This window comes from Balaenoptera musculus, chromosome 6 (assembly GCF_009873245.2).
Source record: "Balaenoptera musculus isolate JJ_BM4_2016_0621 chromosome 6, mBalMus1.pri.v3, whole genome shotgun sequence".
Lineage (NCBI taxonomy): Eukaryota > Metazoa > Chordata > Mammalia > Artiodactyla > Balaenopteridae > Balaenoptera > Balaenoptera musculus.
In genome coordinates this window covers 102,771,817-102,788,950 of record NC_045790.1, presented here as the reverse complement: position 1 = coordinate 102,788,950, position 17,134 = coordinate 102,771,817, and the positions used below count along the sequence as shown (strand labels likewise).

Below are 17,134 nucleotides of genomic sequence, written 5' to 3'. Positions count from 1 at the left end.
AATTAGGTTTAGAGTATTAAACAAAAACCTGTGTTAGAGGCAAATGCTTTATGATGGGATTCAATATCAAGAAATTCACTACTGATTTGGTAATCCCAAATCAGTGACTTTCCACCTCAAATTCCTGATTTCTCTCTCCCTCCCTGCCTCCTATAAAACTATGAGCCCCTTGAAGCTGGTGTGATTTAGTTTCGCTTTCCCCTTCCAGAGCCTTGCGTATAGTATATGCAGGCACGGACAACTCGGCCTCTTTTCTCCCCTTTCCAAGTCAACCTCTATTGGCCTTCCATGTATTCCATTTAGCTGCCAACCAAGAGAAGATGGGCCACTAATCTCATTGCTTGAGATCCCCATAATGGGCCATGATTACTAGTGAGATGAATGAACTCAGGTCTGCTTTCTCCTTCCGCCATATGCATACAGATAAGTGGGGAAGTGTGTCCAAAGTTTGCCACTTGGAAGGTCTCTAAGTGTCCCCTTGGACTGATTTCTTCCTCTTTGTGAGTTGCCAGGAAGTGGTAAGATTCCTTGAATTAGATGACTTGCGGGGGGGGGCGGTTGACGAGATGGAGTGCGGGACAGGTCAAGAAGAGTCAGAGGCCAGCCTCAGGCCTAAGCCTAAGGAGAGTGCACTGATCGGCTTTACCCAAAGCACTGCTTTAGGTTTTGGCGACATGTATAGGAATCAATAACTTTACTTGCTTCAATTATTACTAATTATGCCTGTCAATGTGTAAGTCCAATGGTGAGAAGCACCTGTTCGCAGGACGAAATTTAAGCATTCTTGGAGCCCTTGGACATGCTGCTATCAAATAACGGTCAAAAACCCCATTCTTCATAAAAGGAATCATTAAAAAATAATCTGCTCAATGAATCGCTGCTTTTGTTTTAGACGTCTCATGCAAACAACAATATAATAAAGAACTTCAGCATGTTTAACTAGAAGAATTAAAAAACAAAATTTGCTTATATATTCAATTCTTTTGTATTTTTAAAGAATTTAAAGTAACTTTTTTTAACCTGCACTTATTTTGTTTTCTTTGTCTTCCAGTTGTGTGTCCAGTGGCATATGGGCTCTCAAGTTCACATGTTCATTTCTAAGTTGTTCCCCTTCATCTGGATCCATCCTCTTGATCTCTACTAGCTGGGCATTATTGGTAATATAACTCTCTGTGGCAAACATATTTCTCTTGTATCTGGATTTGCCAATGTAAGGGCTTTCGTCTGGGGCTTTATCAATGTCAACATACTAAAAACAAAATAAATAAATCTTATGAATTAATAAGTAACTGTTATGCAGTCGAGTGACATTATTCATTATATTAATGAAGAATATATCACAGAATTGCCTAAATAGTAATCCTACATACACAGAAGTTAAAAAATGTATATAATTCTTTTATCTTATTCTTAATATACTAAAAAGGAACTAGAACAAAAAATGGTCTCAAAAGGCTTACTCCTCCTATCCTCGAAGAGTGAGCTGGATTGACTAAGGAAGTGCCTACAGTTATGTGTTTTTTGTTGTTGTTGTTGTTGTTTTTAGCACTGCTGTATCTCTCAAATCAGAAATCTACATGTTTTATTTTGGTTTCTTGGCTGACATATAAGTAAAATCTCAGTCTAATAAATTTTAAATGTTGAATTTTTACTAAAATAATTTTTCGTAAAAATTTAGTATTTAGTATTTACTAAATACTAAATTTTTACTAAATCATATTTGATATGATATTTTATTATCATATATTATTTTACATGATATTGACTGGAGCTTGGAAGTTAAACAGTTCCCTGTTGCAGTGGCATTTATGGTATTTGTACAAATAATGGTTGACTAATAGTGAACCCACTGATTATTGAAAAAACAATGTAGGGAGATGTCTATTCCATGGTCACTGAAGCAGGCAGTGCACTTTTCCTGGAGGTTTGGATTTAAGGAAGCTGATCAACCACACTCTTGAGTGAGGTAACTGAGGATTAGAAGGGCTGCTTATGGTTACGAATATGGTTGTGGGCAAATATCCTCTCGGGGCTTTTACCCTCTTTTGGACACTGCTCTACCTCACTGAGCCAAATAATTCACAGATTCAACCAAAATACTCTGCTGATATCTTCATAAGAAAAACATGGAGTGGTTATTGATAAAATCATTTGAACATCTCCACCACCCTGCCCTCCCCTGCCCCATTCTATGCTGGCTTTAACTGTGAATTACTACGAAATCAAAATAACTCACCTCTGATGGATAATAATTTAGTGGCTCAAATTTAGCATCAATTTTATAAAAAGCCAATTCCTGTTCCAGTTCGTACTGTTTCTGACATGCTCGAGTTAGTTCCATGGTCTTCTGTCTTAGCTATTGGCCCAATTTGATATGAAACAACACATAGATTCAGTAAGTTAGTATAAAGGTACAGTGGTGTGGCAAGTTCTAATCATAACTGATAATTAGATTTTTAAAAATCTCACAGCAAATAGAATAACATTAAGAGCATTTTATCTTAACTCTAAAGTATTACAAAGAATGAAATACAAAATTATCATTTCATAAGAGATCACATAAAAGACCTTTGAAGTTTATATGTTATTTCAGGATACAATGAACAAAAGTTTTAAAAATCATTTAAATTTGCTTTATCCAAACATGAAAATAACTCTTTATCAATTATTTTTAAGTAACTAGTCTACTAAGTACCTGCTTCCTGATTTCCCAATAACTGGTACTAATTTATTTAACTGACTCATGACAGTTTCAAATCATGGATAGAAATGATATTTGACACTTATTACTAAGAAATTAGAAGGAGTGAGAAGGATGAAAGTAGGAGATTGGTTTTAATTGTTGTACTGATGTTGCTGTAGTATTTTGGCTAATGGCATCTCAGTTTTAAGTGTTCTGAACATTATTCTTTGTAATGGAGGATAAGGGATGTGAATAAGCTCAATCAGATCCAAATATGGGACATTAAATTTTTAATAAAGTAATCCTACTGTAATTACAACTTTTTAGTTATTCTTAGAAATTTTAGGAGCTAGAAGAAAAATCATCTAATCTAACCCTCTGAATTTATAAATAAAGAAACTGAGTCCCAGATTGGTGAACTGACTTGTCAAAAGTTACATAATTAGGTTAGTGGCAGAAGTTAAATATTTTATTAACTACCAGTACCAGTCCCCTTTCTACTAAACCAACCCTTGAGTTCATTTCAAAGGTCCACTAAGTGATTTCTGCTTCTTCATTCCCCCCAGCGTCTGACAATAGATACCAGACAAAAAAAGGCATGCAGAAAAACTTCTTTAATATAAAAATGCAAGCTGAAGAAAATAAAACATAAACAAACATGAACATTTTACAAGGACCGTGAAATCAAAGTCGTGCACGATTTAGCTTTCAGTCACCTCCTGATTATCCATCCGAGTGGAAGTAAGGCTAACCTGGATAACAGGTAATTCTGACTACTCACTGTATGCCAGACACCATGCTAAGCATCTGACATACGCTATCTCACTGAATCTTCACAACTACCCTATGAGATGATAAAAGCTGTACAGAGAGGTTAAATAACTTGTCCAGTTGCACAGCTGGTAGTGGAAGAGGCAGAGTTCAGTTCCAAGTTTCCCGATTTCAAATCCGACACTCTATTATACTACACTGCCTTCGATGTCCTGCTGCAGGGTGTCAAGCACATTACCCACATTGATGCTTTCACTGAATGCTCACAAGTCCCTGAGTCTCCAGAAGGCAACTCACAACCAACAATGTCAACTAATCTTGGGCTTCTCTCCCTAAAGATCAGTGGCAGCAGGGACAAACAAAGGCAAATGTGACTGAACCATGGAGGCTATAGGGACTGGTCTCCGCAGGCAAATACAATTGACCCTTGAACAATGTGGGTTCGAACTGAGCAGGTCCACTTACACATACTTTTCAATAGTAAGTACTATAGTACTAGACAGTCGGTGGTTGGTTGAATCTGTGGATGCCGAGGAACTAAGGATATTGAGGACCAACTATAAGTTATACGTGGACTAACCCCTGTGTTGTTCAAGGCTCAACTTTAATAATGAATACTCTGTGCATCTTAAAGTACCTTTGTGTTTTTTACAGCAGTAGGCTTAGCATATAGTAAGCATTCAATAAATGTCCTTTGAAGAAATGCATAAATGGGAGCAAATTGGGAGTCAAAGCCCAGGAAAGTAGGCTAGTTTACAGTATTAGCTGTGGATAATCAAGAGCTGACTGCAGTTAACATATTTACCAATAGGAAAAATGATACAAATTCTTTCCCCCACATTCAAATTCACTCTCCTATGTGAACAATCATTAAAAAAAATTATACATACACACAAGCACATTTCTCAAAAGGCAAGCCAGTTTCAAAACTTAAAATGTACATAAGGATATTAATACAAGTTTTCATGCAAACCATGAAAAACACAGTATACAATTCAGTCCTGAACAAACTACCTTTAAGGAAGAATAAAGAATCAGCAGAAAAGGGTCTGCAAGAAACCAAAACAAGGGCTAAAAGGAGAAAGAAGCAAACAGATACCATCACCTGGAGAATTCTAGAGAGTGAGGCTATAACAACATAAGCTGCTCTTTACTGACAACTTACCTTAGGAAGATATGGTTATTAATACCTGCATTATTCTTACATGGACACATTTCATCATCATTCTAATGGAGTTTCATATTTACCACCTTCCATTACTTAGCTTGATTCATTTCAAATCATTTTCACATTCATAACCTCACTTAGTCCTCACAACTCTGTGGGGCTGGCAGGACAGGTAAATCATCCTCATTTTAAAAATGAGGAAACAAGACCAGGAGTTTAAATAACTTGCAAAAAGACAATGAATAACATTAATATTAAAGTTAACATTCGTTGGTGGCAGGAGAGGGGGACTATTACAGGTTAAATGGCCACCAGAAGTTTTCCTTCAATGTTACTATGCTTCATTTATAAGTTAATTGACTTACTACATGAGGAATTATTATATGAAACTAGAAAACATTATACAACTATAGGTGATATTATCACCAGATATTCTGCATAAGATAATGGAAAATGTTTTTCAAATGTAGGCTCTTAGAATAAGACACAGAATTCTTTTTTTTTTTTTTAACATAGAATAGTCCTTTAGAATAATAAAAGAACTGGCAAAACAATATGAATTTGAAGAAGAAATACAAAATAGCTAAGAAATACATATGCAGTACTCAGCTCTCCAATACCTAAAGAAATGCGAAATTAAAGCAATGAGATTCCATTTTTTTCTATCCTATTTACATGTTCAAAATAATACTATCAAGTGGGGGATTGGGCTCTTTCACCCACTGCTATAGAAGTGTGAAGCAGTTATAAGCTTTTTGAGGGGTAACATTAATAGCTATCAAAATTTAAAAATTTAAAACTTATAGTGATTATGCTAAGGAATTACTAGCATGAATGCATAAGGTATATATATATATTTTCTCTATAGTATTGTTTCTAATAACAAAAAAGTGGAAGCAACTTAAATATTCATCAATAAGAGGTTAAATAAATCATGGAAAATCCGTATAGTGGAACATAATATAGACTTTGAAAAGAATTTATGTGTGTGTGCATATATGTGTGCATACATGTACACGTGAATGTATTTTTTTAACTTGGACAGCTGTCCAATGATATACTGTTTTGTAAAAATTAAGATGGCAGAATTTTAAAAAATATATAGTGAAATTTTTTTAAATCACAAAACATTCAAAAAAATATATATTTAATTACATATATACTATGTAATTACATATATATATTGTATAAGCATAGAAAACAAAAAGGATACATATTAACCTCCAAGGAATGGGGCAGGGGAAGAGTGAAACCTTCATTTTCTACTACATACATTTGTGTTGTCTGAATTTGTTATAATAAACATATAGTAACTTTGTATATAAAGTGTTTTTAAATACTTAATGATAAAAGTAGCATAATGACTCAAAAAGAGCACAGTCTGTCTTCTAACTGAAAACAGTTACAGGAAAAAAAACGAACAAAAACTGTTGACAATTTACAAAACATTTATTTACAGCATAAACATATCAACATAGTAAACGAACAAAAGAGAAAACTAGGCAACTATAATAATCCATAATTTGGGGATAGCACACAAATATAAAATAAAATATTTTGCCATGACTTTCAATGGGTTGACTTAACGTGCACCAGGGAGTCAGCATACGGAAATCATAATTTTTTTGGTCTTAATAATACAAGATGAATTCTACACTACAAAAAAGATCAATAACTCAGGAAAATTTATTAAATGTTCACAAATATCAAGTGATACCAAAATAAGTACTGTGTTTATTTTAAGTACTGTTTTATTTTTGTATTTTAAATACAACTGTTAAGTGATGGCACAAAGAGTTCACTGCTAAAATAAAACTGATTGTAATATGTCTTCAATGATTTAATTACTCATCAATCCACTCTATTATGGAATGGAGTGCAACAGATCTATGCATATTATAAGACCATTGATAATCACTGGATTATTAACATCATATATAATATGCCTTCAGAATACAGCAGACATATTTGAAAACTACCTTCAAATAAGAGGCATATGAAGGAAGCCACAAATGCTCCGAATGTTTGACTAACAGAGCTGGGAAAGCTGCCCTGTCTTTTATCATGTCCCCCTGAAAAAGAAGAGCTCAAGAAAGAGGTAATTAAGTAGTCTCTGGATTTCAAGTAACAATTTCCCTCTCTATACAGAGGAGGGAACGCTTTTTTTTCTTGCTTAAAAATGTAAGTGCTTAGGCAGAATTCTCGTCAACAAATCAAGTAATTAAGCCAGAATGCCAATCTTGAAAGGGGGATGCCAAAAAAAAAAAAAAAAAAGATAACTGTATCAAGGATTCTATTAATTATATGAGAAATACAGTTCTCTAAGTTATGCACAGATCAGAAAAAGAACTGTCAAAAGAAAAAGAAAAGAGAGTACCAATAGCTATTTTTTTCTTCAAGGAAAGTAGACTAATAATTTTACAGAATCAAATTATCTAGGTTGAAAAGGGCTTTTAAGGTGATTTAGTCCATCTCCCTGACCAATGTTTTTTTTTATCTTTTCCCTAAACCCTGAGCACATGGCCTGTTTCAGTGATAGCAAACACATTCCAGAGTTATCACATTTTATCTCAAGACAGCTATTATACAGATTTCTTCTTCATTACTAAATGAAAAACTGTTTTCCTATAATTCTATTTGCCATTTCTTAATTTTATCTCTTGGTACCTTCATCAATAACTCCAGTCCCTCTTCCATGAAACAGTCCTTTGACTATCTGAAGGCAATCGTCACAGCTCGCTGGGTCTCCTCTTCTCCAGCCTGGACACCCCTGTTGCTTTGGCCACTCCTCAGACATGGTCTCAAGACCTTTGAAGCCTCTGGGTCAGGTACCTTCTGAAGACATGCTATCTAGTCTGTCTAAATCTTTCTCTTTTAAAATACCTTTTCTACCTATTCAACCGTAAAGCCAAATTATTTAAAATTTAAACATTAAAGATATGCATATATGGCAATTTGAAAGTGCTCTATAATTCTACTCCCCTAAAATAACTGCTGTCAAGAATTTGGTATACATTCTACCATTTGACTTACACATACTTATACTATTATATACTTCCTTTATATATAGGACCATACTTGATATACAGCTTGCCTTTTTTCATATAGCAATATATGTTAGACATCTTTCCATATGAGGATATACAGCTCTACCTTCCTTTGATAAGAACACTATTATTCTACCACATGGATATCCACTGAGGGACATTTTAGTTATTCTCAATATTTTGCTAATATAGACAATAATGTAGTCAATGTCCTTGTATATATATGTGTATATGTATATTTATATACATATATGCATGTATCTACATATATAATATCTTTTTACATTCTTGCTACCATTTCTACAGACTATATTATTAGAAATATATATTATATTATACTGTAACTATTACATAATAACCAATAAATAATATAAATATTATATACAATATTTCCAATATATAGGACATAGGGTACGTCCATTTAAATTTGGATAATTTTGCCAAATTGCTTTCTAAAAGTTTTTGCCAACATACAGTCTCACCAACAGTGTTGTTGTTTAAAAAAATACAGACATCTAAGGGCAGTCTGACCAGCTCCCCGTGGTGTGGGGCTTCATCTTCCTCACTTGTTCTGGGTATCATACTTTCACGGCTCAAGACAGTATGCATCTTTTGGGCAGCCACACCATACAGTGTGCAGTCAACTACAACCTGTCAAACCTGTTGCACATATTTCTGTTAAACCACATCTTCCCCATTTTATAGTCAGGAAGTTGTGTTTTCAGACCTAAGAACAAAGAATTTTCTATTTCAAGAGAATATAGTCAAGGCAATGTAAAATACGGACTTACCAGTTCATTTTTCATGTTTAGGTTACTCTCTAGCTCCTCACAGCTCTGTTTTTGTGACATGGCCTCCTCTTTTAATGATTTGTTCAACTTATCTTGATTTTTAATTTCCTCGAGGAACCTTGTTTGTTTGCTTTTAAGCTCTTCAGTTTCCATCACCTTCTTCTCCAGGTCTCTTTCCAGTCTTTCTACCTCTTCTGCTAGTACAAATTTAATAGTTTATTGATCATTATATTTTCTATTTGAAGAAACGTAAGACTATTTCTCGAATAATAGCAAAATAAGTCTTAGAATAGTATATATACAATTCTACTTTTAAAATTATTCACTATGGTTTTGGAAGAAAAGATTATTTTGAGCTAGAAGGTGATTTCTATTAAGAGGTAAGAAGGTATTACCATGTGGATAAAAATTTTAAAAGACAACACTTTAATTCCAAGTATTTAATTCAATTATTGTGTTGATAAATGATGTTTTTTCCAGGTCTCCTAGAAAAAACATGCAATATTTTATTTGATATTAGTAATTACACTTTAAAGGATGCTGCAAGCATGTTTGCAAAATAAAATACTATGTTATCTTAAAAATCCTTCAAAGGCTTCCTATGATGCTTAGCATAGGATCCAGAAAGCTTACATAAAGAACTGACAAGACTTTTCATGATTTGGTCCCGAACTCCCTCTCCAGTCTCATTTTCAAGCATACATTTCCGAAACGATTCCACTTCTTCAGATCTGTGATGCCTATTCTCACCTGCAAGTTTTTTTTTTTTTTTTTAACGTCTTTATTGGAGTATAATTGCTTTACAATGGTGTGTTAGTTGCTGCTGTATTATAACAAAGTAAATCAGCTATACATATACATATATCCCCATATCTCCTCCCTCTTGCGTCTCCCTCCCACCCTCCCTATCCCACCCCTCTAGGTGGTCACAAAGCACCAAGCTGATCTCCCTGTGCTATGCGGCTGCTTCCCACTAGCTATCTATTTTACATTTGGTAGTGTGTATATGTCCATGCCACTCTCTCACTTCGTCCCAGCTTACCCTTCTCCCTCCCTGTGTCCTCAAGCCCATTCTCTAAGTCTTTATTCCTGTCCTGCCCCTAGGTTCTTCAGAACCATTTTTTTTAGATTCCATATATATATGTTAGCATACGGTATTTGCTTTTCTCTTTCTGACTTACTTCACTCTGTATGACAGACTCTAGGTCCATCCACCCCACTACAAATAACTCAATTTCGTTTCTTTTTATGGCCGAGTAATATTCCGTTGTATATATGTGCCACATCTTCTTTATCCATTCATCTGTCGATGGACACTTAGGTTGCTTCCATGTCCTGGCTATTGTAAACAGAGCTGCAATGAACATTGTGGTACATGACTCTTTTTGAATTATGGTTTTCTCAGGGTATATGCCCAGTAGTGGGATTGCTTGGTCATATGGTAGTTCTATTTTTTTTTTTTTTTTTAAAAACGAGTCACAGATTGTGTATTTAAGTTTGTCTTTCCAGATTCACTTCTTTTTTTTTAAGTATTTGTTTATTTATTTATTTATGGCTGTGTTGGGTCTTCGTTTCTGTGTGAGGGCTTTCTCTAGTTGTGGCAAGTGGGGGCCACTCTTCATCACAGTGTGCGGGCCTCTCACTATCGCGGCCTCTCTTGTTACGGAGCACAGGCTCCAGACGCGCAGGCTCAGTAATTGTGGCTCACGGGCCCAGCCGCTCCACGGCACGTGGGATCCTCCCAGACCAGGGCTCAAACCCGTGTTCCCTGCATTAGCAGGCAGATTCTCAACCACTGCGCCACCAGGGAAGCCCCGGTAGTTCTATTTTTAGTTTTTGAAGGAACCTCCATACTGCTCTCCATAGTGGCTGTATCAATTTACATTCCCACCAACAGTGCAAGAGGGTTCCCTTTTCTCCACACCCTCTCCAGCATTTACTGTTTGCAGATTTTTTGATGATGGCCATTCTGACTGGTGTGAGGTGATACCTCATTGTAGTTTTGATTTGCATTTCTCTAATAATTAGTGGTGTTGAGCATCCTTTCATGTGTTTGTTGGCAATCTGTATATCTTCTTTGGAGAAATGTCCATTTAGGTCTTCTGCCCAATTCGGATTGGGTTGTTTGTTTTTTGATATTGAGCTGCATGAGCTGCTTGTATATTTTGGAGATTAAACCTTCATCAGTTGCTTCGTTGGCAAATATTTTCTCCCATCCTGAGGGTTGTCTTTTTGTCTTATTTATGGTTTCCTTCGCTGTGAAAAAGCTTTTAAGTTTCATTAGGTCCTATTTGTTTATTTTTGTTTTTATTTCCATTTCTCTAGGAGGTGGGTCAAAAAGGATCTTGCTGTGATTTATGTCATAGAGTGTTCTGCCTATGTTTTCCTCTAAGAGTTTTATAGTGTCTGGTCTTACCTTTAGGTCTTTAATCCATTTTGAGTTTATTTTTGTATATGGTGTTAGGGAGTGTTCTACTTTCGTTCTTTTACATGAGGCTGTCTAGTTTTCCCAGCACCACTTATTGAAGAGGCTGTCTTTTCTCCATTGTATATTCTTGCCTCCTTTATCAAAAATAAGGTGACCATAGGTGCGTGGGTTTATCTCTGGGCTTTCTATCCTCTTCCGTTGATCTATATTTCTGTTTTTGTGCCAGTACCATACTGTCTTGATTACTGTAGCTTTATAGTATAGTCTGAAGTCCAGGAGCCTGATTCCTCCAGCTTCGTTTTTCTTTCTCAAGATTGCTTTGGCTATTCGGGGTCTTTTGTGTTTCCATACAAATTGTGAAAATTTTTGTTCTAGTTCTGTGAAAAATGTCATTGGTAGTTGGATAGGGATTGCATTGAATCTGTAGATTACTTTGGGTAGTATAGTCATTTTCACAATGTTGATTCTTCCAGTCCAAGAACATGGTATATCTCTCCATCTGTTTGTATCATCTTTAATTTCTTTCATCAGTGTCTTATAGTTTTCTGCATACAGGTCTTTTGTCTCCTTAGGTAGGTTTATTCCTAGGTATTTTATTCTTTTTGTTGCAATGGTAAATGGGAGTGTTTCCTTAATTTCTCTTTCAGATTTTTCATCATTAGTGTATAGGAATGCAAGAGAATTCTGTGCATGAATTTTGTATCTTGCTACTTTACCAAATTCATTGATTAGCTCTAATAGTTTTCTGGTAGCATCTTTAGGATTCTCTATGTATAGTATCATGTCATCTGCAAACAGTGACAGCTTTACTTCATCTTTTCCGATTTGGATTCCTTCTATTTCCTTTTCTTCTCTGATTGCTGTGGCTAAAACTTCCAAAACTATGTTGAATAACAGTGGTGAGAGTGGACAACCTTGTCTTGTTCCTGATCTTAGAGGAAATGGTTTCAGTTTTTCACCATTGAGAATGATGTTGGCTGTGGGTTTGTCATATATGGCCTTTATTATGTTGAGGTAAGCTCCCTCTATGCCTACTTTCTGGAGGGTTTTTATCATAAATGGGTGTTGAATTTTGTCGAAAACTTTTTCCACCTGCAGGCTTTTATTCACACCTTCTCCCTGGAACTGTCTTCCTCTATCTCCTACTGGCTTATTTTGCATCCTCCAGGTCTTAGTTTTAAAAACCATTCTGAGAAGCCTGCCCTGACTCTACCCTCCCCAGGTTGGATGCTTCTCAGGGATGCTATGATGCCACCCTGCACCTCTGCTGCAGTCCTCATCACAGAGGGAGTTGGAAAATGTGATCAAATAGCTTGGCTGTCTGCCTTCCCCACTAAAGTTTTGCAAAAGCAGAAACTGCATCTATCTGTATTACAACTGGATCCCAAGAGCTCAGCATCACTAAAAGCTCTTAATTAACATTCAAAGTTGTGAATGAATTATAAGTACTTTAAACATTTCCCCCAACAGTATATTTATATAATGACTTCCCTTTGCATTATTTATATTTTTTAATGATTCCAAAACATCAACTTCTGGGTAACAAATGTTGAGTTAGGGGGATCCGAAACAAATAAAAATCTACCACATTTCTCAAGTATTGGATCAAACCATATGAAACTGCTGTTTTTATAAGTCAAAATGGACTAACATCAATTTCAAATGGTTGAACATACAGGCTCATGCCCTAACATTATCGTGTTAGGCTACTTCATATACCTTCTTCTTCCCTTCAAACCTCCCATACTCCTTCTATTTTCTTTTTCTTCCAGTCTTTTTTTTAAATTAATTTTTATTGGAGTATAGTTGCTTTGCAACGTTGTACTCCTTCTATTTTCTTTCTCAGCTGATGACCTCTTATTTTATTGAGAAAACAGAAACCCCACCAGTGGGAACTTCCTCATCTTCCTACCACCAAGGCAACAAAACTACCCATACCTACACGCATCTTCTCTCCCTTCTGATGGAGAAAGTGTCCCATCCCTCTTATCAACAGACAATCTTTCCTCTTTTTTTCTGATCTCATCTCCTTGTCTTCTCAAGGACCAAAAGAACTAAGCCACGATTTGTCTCTCCACTCCGCTCTTGAATATTTTCTGTTGCTTTGATTACTAGCTTTGAGGTTTATTGCACTTGCTTCTCCATTTCCTGTTTGGAAGCTACTGGTGAAATTTTTTTTTAACTTAATTTTAAAAATTCATTTATTAGGTACTAGGGGAGGAAGCTGTGGGAGGCAATTTCAAATCTTTACCCAAATGTCTCCCTCCCATTCAGTCTTCAATCTATAATCTAGCATTTGTCCCAGCCACTCCTTAACTGCTCTTGTCAAGCTCATCATCATGTTGTCAATCTAAAGCACTTCTCTGTGCTCATCTTTCTTCTTCATGTCACAGCGACATTCAGCATAGCTGACCACTTTCTCTTTTGAAATCTTCTCTGAGCTTCTGCAACCCACTATTTCCTGGTTTTCTCCTACCTTGCTGGCCTCTCTTTCTCAGTTTTCTTAACTGGCTCCTCTTCATGCTCTTCCAAACCCCTGCCTGAGTGAACTAGTTGATTCTGGTGGAATTAAATATTATTTTTATGCTGATGAATCCCAAATTTATATCTCTAGGACAGATCTCTTGAACTCCAGACTCATATTTCTGATTCTCTTCTTGGTTGTCTCACAGACATTCAAACTCAGCATTCTGAGTTCTCCCATTTTCCAAAGCAATACTACCATCCAACCACTTACTCAAGCCAGAAGCTTGGGGATTATCCAATCCATTAGAAAGTGCTGCTGATTCTACTCCCAAAGCTGATCCGTCTATTCCACATCTACCACCTAAATACAGGCCACCAACATTTCTAAGGCAATAGCCTTTTAACATATCCCTTTATCTCTATTTTGCCCTGCTTCAAATCATTCTCCATCCAGCATCAAAAATAATCTTAATATATAAACCCCCGCTTAAAAGTTGTCAGTGGCTTTCCACTGCACCTGGAATAAAATCCAAACCCCAAGGCCCTGTGCCATCTCTCCCCTCCCCATCTCTCCAAACTTTTACCTGAGCTATCCTCCAGTCATACTGATCTTCTTTCTGTCTCTTAACTCACCAGGGTCTTTCCAATCTCAAAGTACAAGCTGCTCCCTCTCCCTCAGGCCTTTCTTCACATGACTAATCCTCTCCTGCCTTTGCCTTCAGCTTATATGTCACTTCCTCAGAGAGCCATTCCTTTACACCACTTTCCCAAAAGGGGGTTCTCCGCTGTTACTTTATCTGGGTTTACTTGTTTTTTTGTCTATCTTCTCCACTAAAACACAAACTGCACAAAGGCCAGTACCTTATGTCTTGATCACCATTATATCTTTAGTGCCAGATACAGTGCCTGGCTCACAGTACATGCCTAATGAATATTTGCTGAGTTCATTGATTTATGGTGCCACTGTCTATGCAAATTTTAATAGCATTATAAAGTTCATAATAAATATATTTTTTCTGGATAATTTCTGAAAATAAATTCCTCTCCCACCCAAATTTAGTTTTTTAAAAATATGTCACCTCACCTAAACTGAATCTCTCAAAAGCTTCCTGTCTGTCCTGAGTGGTTACTGGCTGACCTTCCAAACTTTCCAGTGAACGGAGGTGAAAAATGGTGAACTGGAGGTAATGAGGAAGGGTCACAACTGGATTTTCAGCTAGGATCACAGAAGTCAAATCTTGAAGTGGTTTCAATTTGCTTACATCTTGGAGCTGAAATGATAGGTAACATTATAATTGGTATAACTGAATTTAAAAATCATAAACATCAAGATGTTAAAAACATAAAAAATAAATAAATAAAATAAAAATCATAAACATACCTAAGGTAAGTAATAAATCAAGGAAACTGCTATTAACATGGCAAGGAACCTATTCATGAAACCTATTATCCAAAAGTAGTGGTTTGAAGGGAGGAAAAGAAAGGAGTATTTGAGAATCTAAAATGTATCAAGGGCAATATTAGGCATTTTCCATATACCATTTTAACTGTGACTTCTCACAAAAACCTATGATATAGGAACCATCTTAATTTTCTAGATGATGAAACTGAGGTTCAAAGAATTTAGGTGACTTGCTCAAAGCTCAGAGGTTATATGTGAATGAAATAGGATTTGAATTCAAGACTGTGAAACTCTAATCCTATTATCTTTTCAGTATGCTGATTGAACAAATCAAAAATATAAATGGCTATAAAAAAGGAGTTTGGTAAATCTTCAGGTAACAGTTATACTTGATAGTTAAAAGAAATAAGGATACGTAGAGACACTCACGGTTCTGAAGTAAGATTTTTACATTTACCCAAAGAGGGATTTTAAAAGGTTGAGAAACACTACTACCAATAGCTAGTATAAATAAATCTCTCCCAAGTGGATGTGCACTCTTACTGAAGCCAATGTCAAATATGAACTGGGATGAGAAGGTCTTACAAAATTAGAAATAATAATAAATATTTATTAAATGATTTTCCTGTTAACAGTCCTATCTGAGGATCAGCTACTTTTGGAACATGTGTGGCAAATTTTAAATAGATTCATGGCTACCTCCTCCCATCACCCCATAAGCTCCAAGAGCTCCAAGGTGATGCTGGGTAACATGGCGTGGGGCTTGGGCTCTGAGGTTCTTGGGCTGTCACAGTGAAATGGTAGAGTCACCTTACCAGATCTTTATAAAGATGAAATGAGAAAGCATAAACATTGCACAGCATTAAACAAATGTTATTTATTATTATTGGCTTCTACTGGTGAAAGTTTAAAATACTACATAACTCTAATGCTGTATTCCTTACAGTTTTTAAAGTATTTTCACATCTATCATTTCATCTGAGCCCCATACCACTTCTGTAAAGAAGGCAGGGCAGGGACTGTTTTCTCTAATTTAAACAGTGAGTTTTAGAGAGATGAAAGATTCTCCAAAGGTCACAGAAGCAAAGCCTAGACCCACATTGGAAGTCACATCTTTTATTTTCTATTCTAAGACTTAAGTTCTTTAAATTATAGCAGGATTGTACCAATTTTAATACAGATTTAAGTAAATTAATGTTTTTACTTTGCAATGCTTATTGAATATCTAACTGTATAAATATCACAAGGAAATCATAAAATATACTCCAGAGAAAAATACACATCATTATTAGCTTATGTGAACCACGAAAACAAAGTTGCCCTACTATAAAAAGCTAGTGATTAACACTTCTTGTAACACCTAACATTATAATCAAGATTAATTCAGATTAATTCACAAGTTTGAAAAAAAGAACTCTGCTCTAGGCATTCAGTGACATGGACTCTGGCACAAGTTGAATGACTTTGGGTAAGAGAGTTAACCTCTCTGAGACTTTATTTGAAAATGGGAATAAGACAATGGTACCTAACTCACAGAATTATAAAAATAATCCCTGCACTGTCTCCTTAACAAGAGTATTTTGAGGCTCAAATGAAATGAAAGATGGGAAAATGCTAAGAGGTCAACTTTTAGTTACCATGGAACCATGCAAAACCAGGACTGCCTATATTTAATTACCATAGAGAATACTAGGTTATGTCTGAATTTGATGTTTGGTCAAAGGACCAAGGACATTAGAAGAAGTCCCATTTTAAAAAAAACTTATAGATTTTAATCTTTTTGCTTCAACAAGTCCAAAAATTTTTTAAATATTCTTGCTACTTTGAATAACTCACCGATGATATCTTGTTGCCTTTCAGATTGAGGACTCGCAAACATTTTAACTTCTTCCCTAACCATACTGGAATATGTTCAATTTCATTTCCCGCAAGGTTTAGCTTTTGCAGATTATGCATATTTTCTATACCTTCAATTTTGCTGGAAACCAAAGGGTAAAATCAAACTTAGTAAGTACAATGATAGTGCCCCTCCATTGTATTTTAAAAATAAACAGGCTTGGTTTTATGTGGAGTTACTTTCCATAATTATAATTTATAAATGAGAATTTAAAGAGTGGCTAAAAACAAATTTACCAGAACAGCTCTGGTAAACTCTTCATTACTGTCTGTGCCCAGGAATCCTACCTATCCTACTATCAGACTTTAAGATCCCACAACACAGAAGAGTCTGTCCGTAGCATTCTCACTAACCACTGTGAAGACTACTAGTGGACAGCAAGGGGAGAGCTAGAAAGTTCAACGGCACACACTGTGCTATGTGCTACAGCCCTGCACAAGAACAAGATGTCCTTAATTATTACCTTAAATCATCACCAAAA

At 35.7% G+C, this 17,134-nt stretch overlaps 1 protein-coding gene across 5 annotated transcripts in view; it reads right to left on the bottom strand.

Moving 5' to 3' along the window:
* Window positions 1–17,134, bottom strand: part of CNTRL (centriolin) — an 86,176-nt gene that overhangs the window by 53,996 nt on the left and 15,046 nt on the right. For 2 of the 5 annotated variants that reach the window (XM_036856005.1, XM_036856008.1), the window contains exons 5-10: window positions 16,593–16,734; window positions 14,439–14,625; window positions 8,461–8,657; window positions 4,469–4,525; window positions 2,237–2,356; window positions 1,021–1,249 (exon numbers count right to left, since the gene is read on the bottom strand). In XM_036856005.1, coding sequence (XP_036711900.1) covers window positions 1,021–1,249; window positions 2,237–2,356; window positions 4,469–4,525; window positions 8,461–8,657; window positions 14,439–14,625; window positions 16,593–16,734 — 932 coding nt within the window. The remainder of the gene's footprint in view (window positions 1–1,020; window positions 1,250–2,236; window positions 2,357–4,468; window positions 4,526–8,460; window positions 8,658–14,438; window positions 14,626–16,592; window positions 16,735–17,134) is intronic. The other 3 variants (XM_036856006.1, XM_036856009.1, XM_036856010.1) reach the window with 3 other exon arrangements.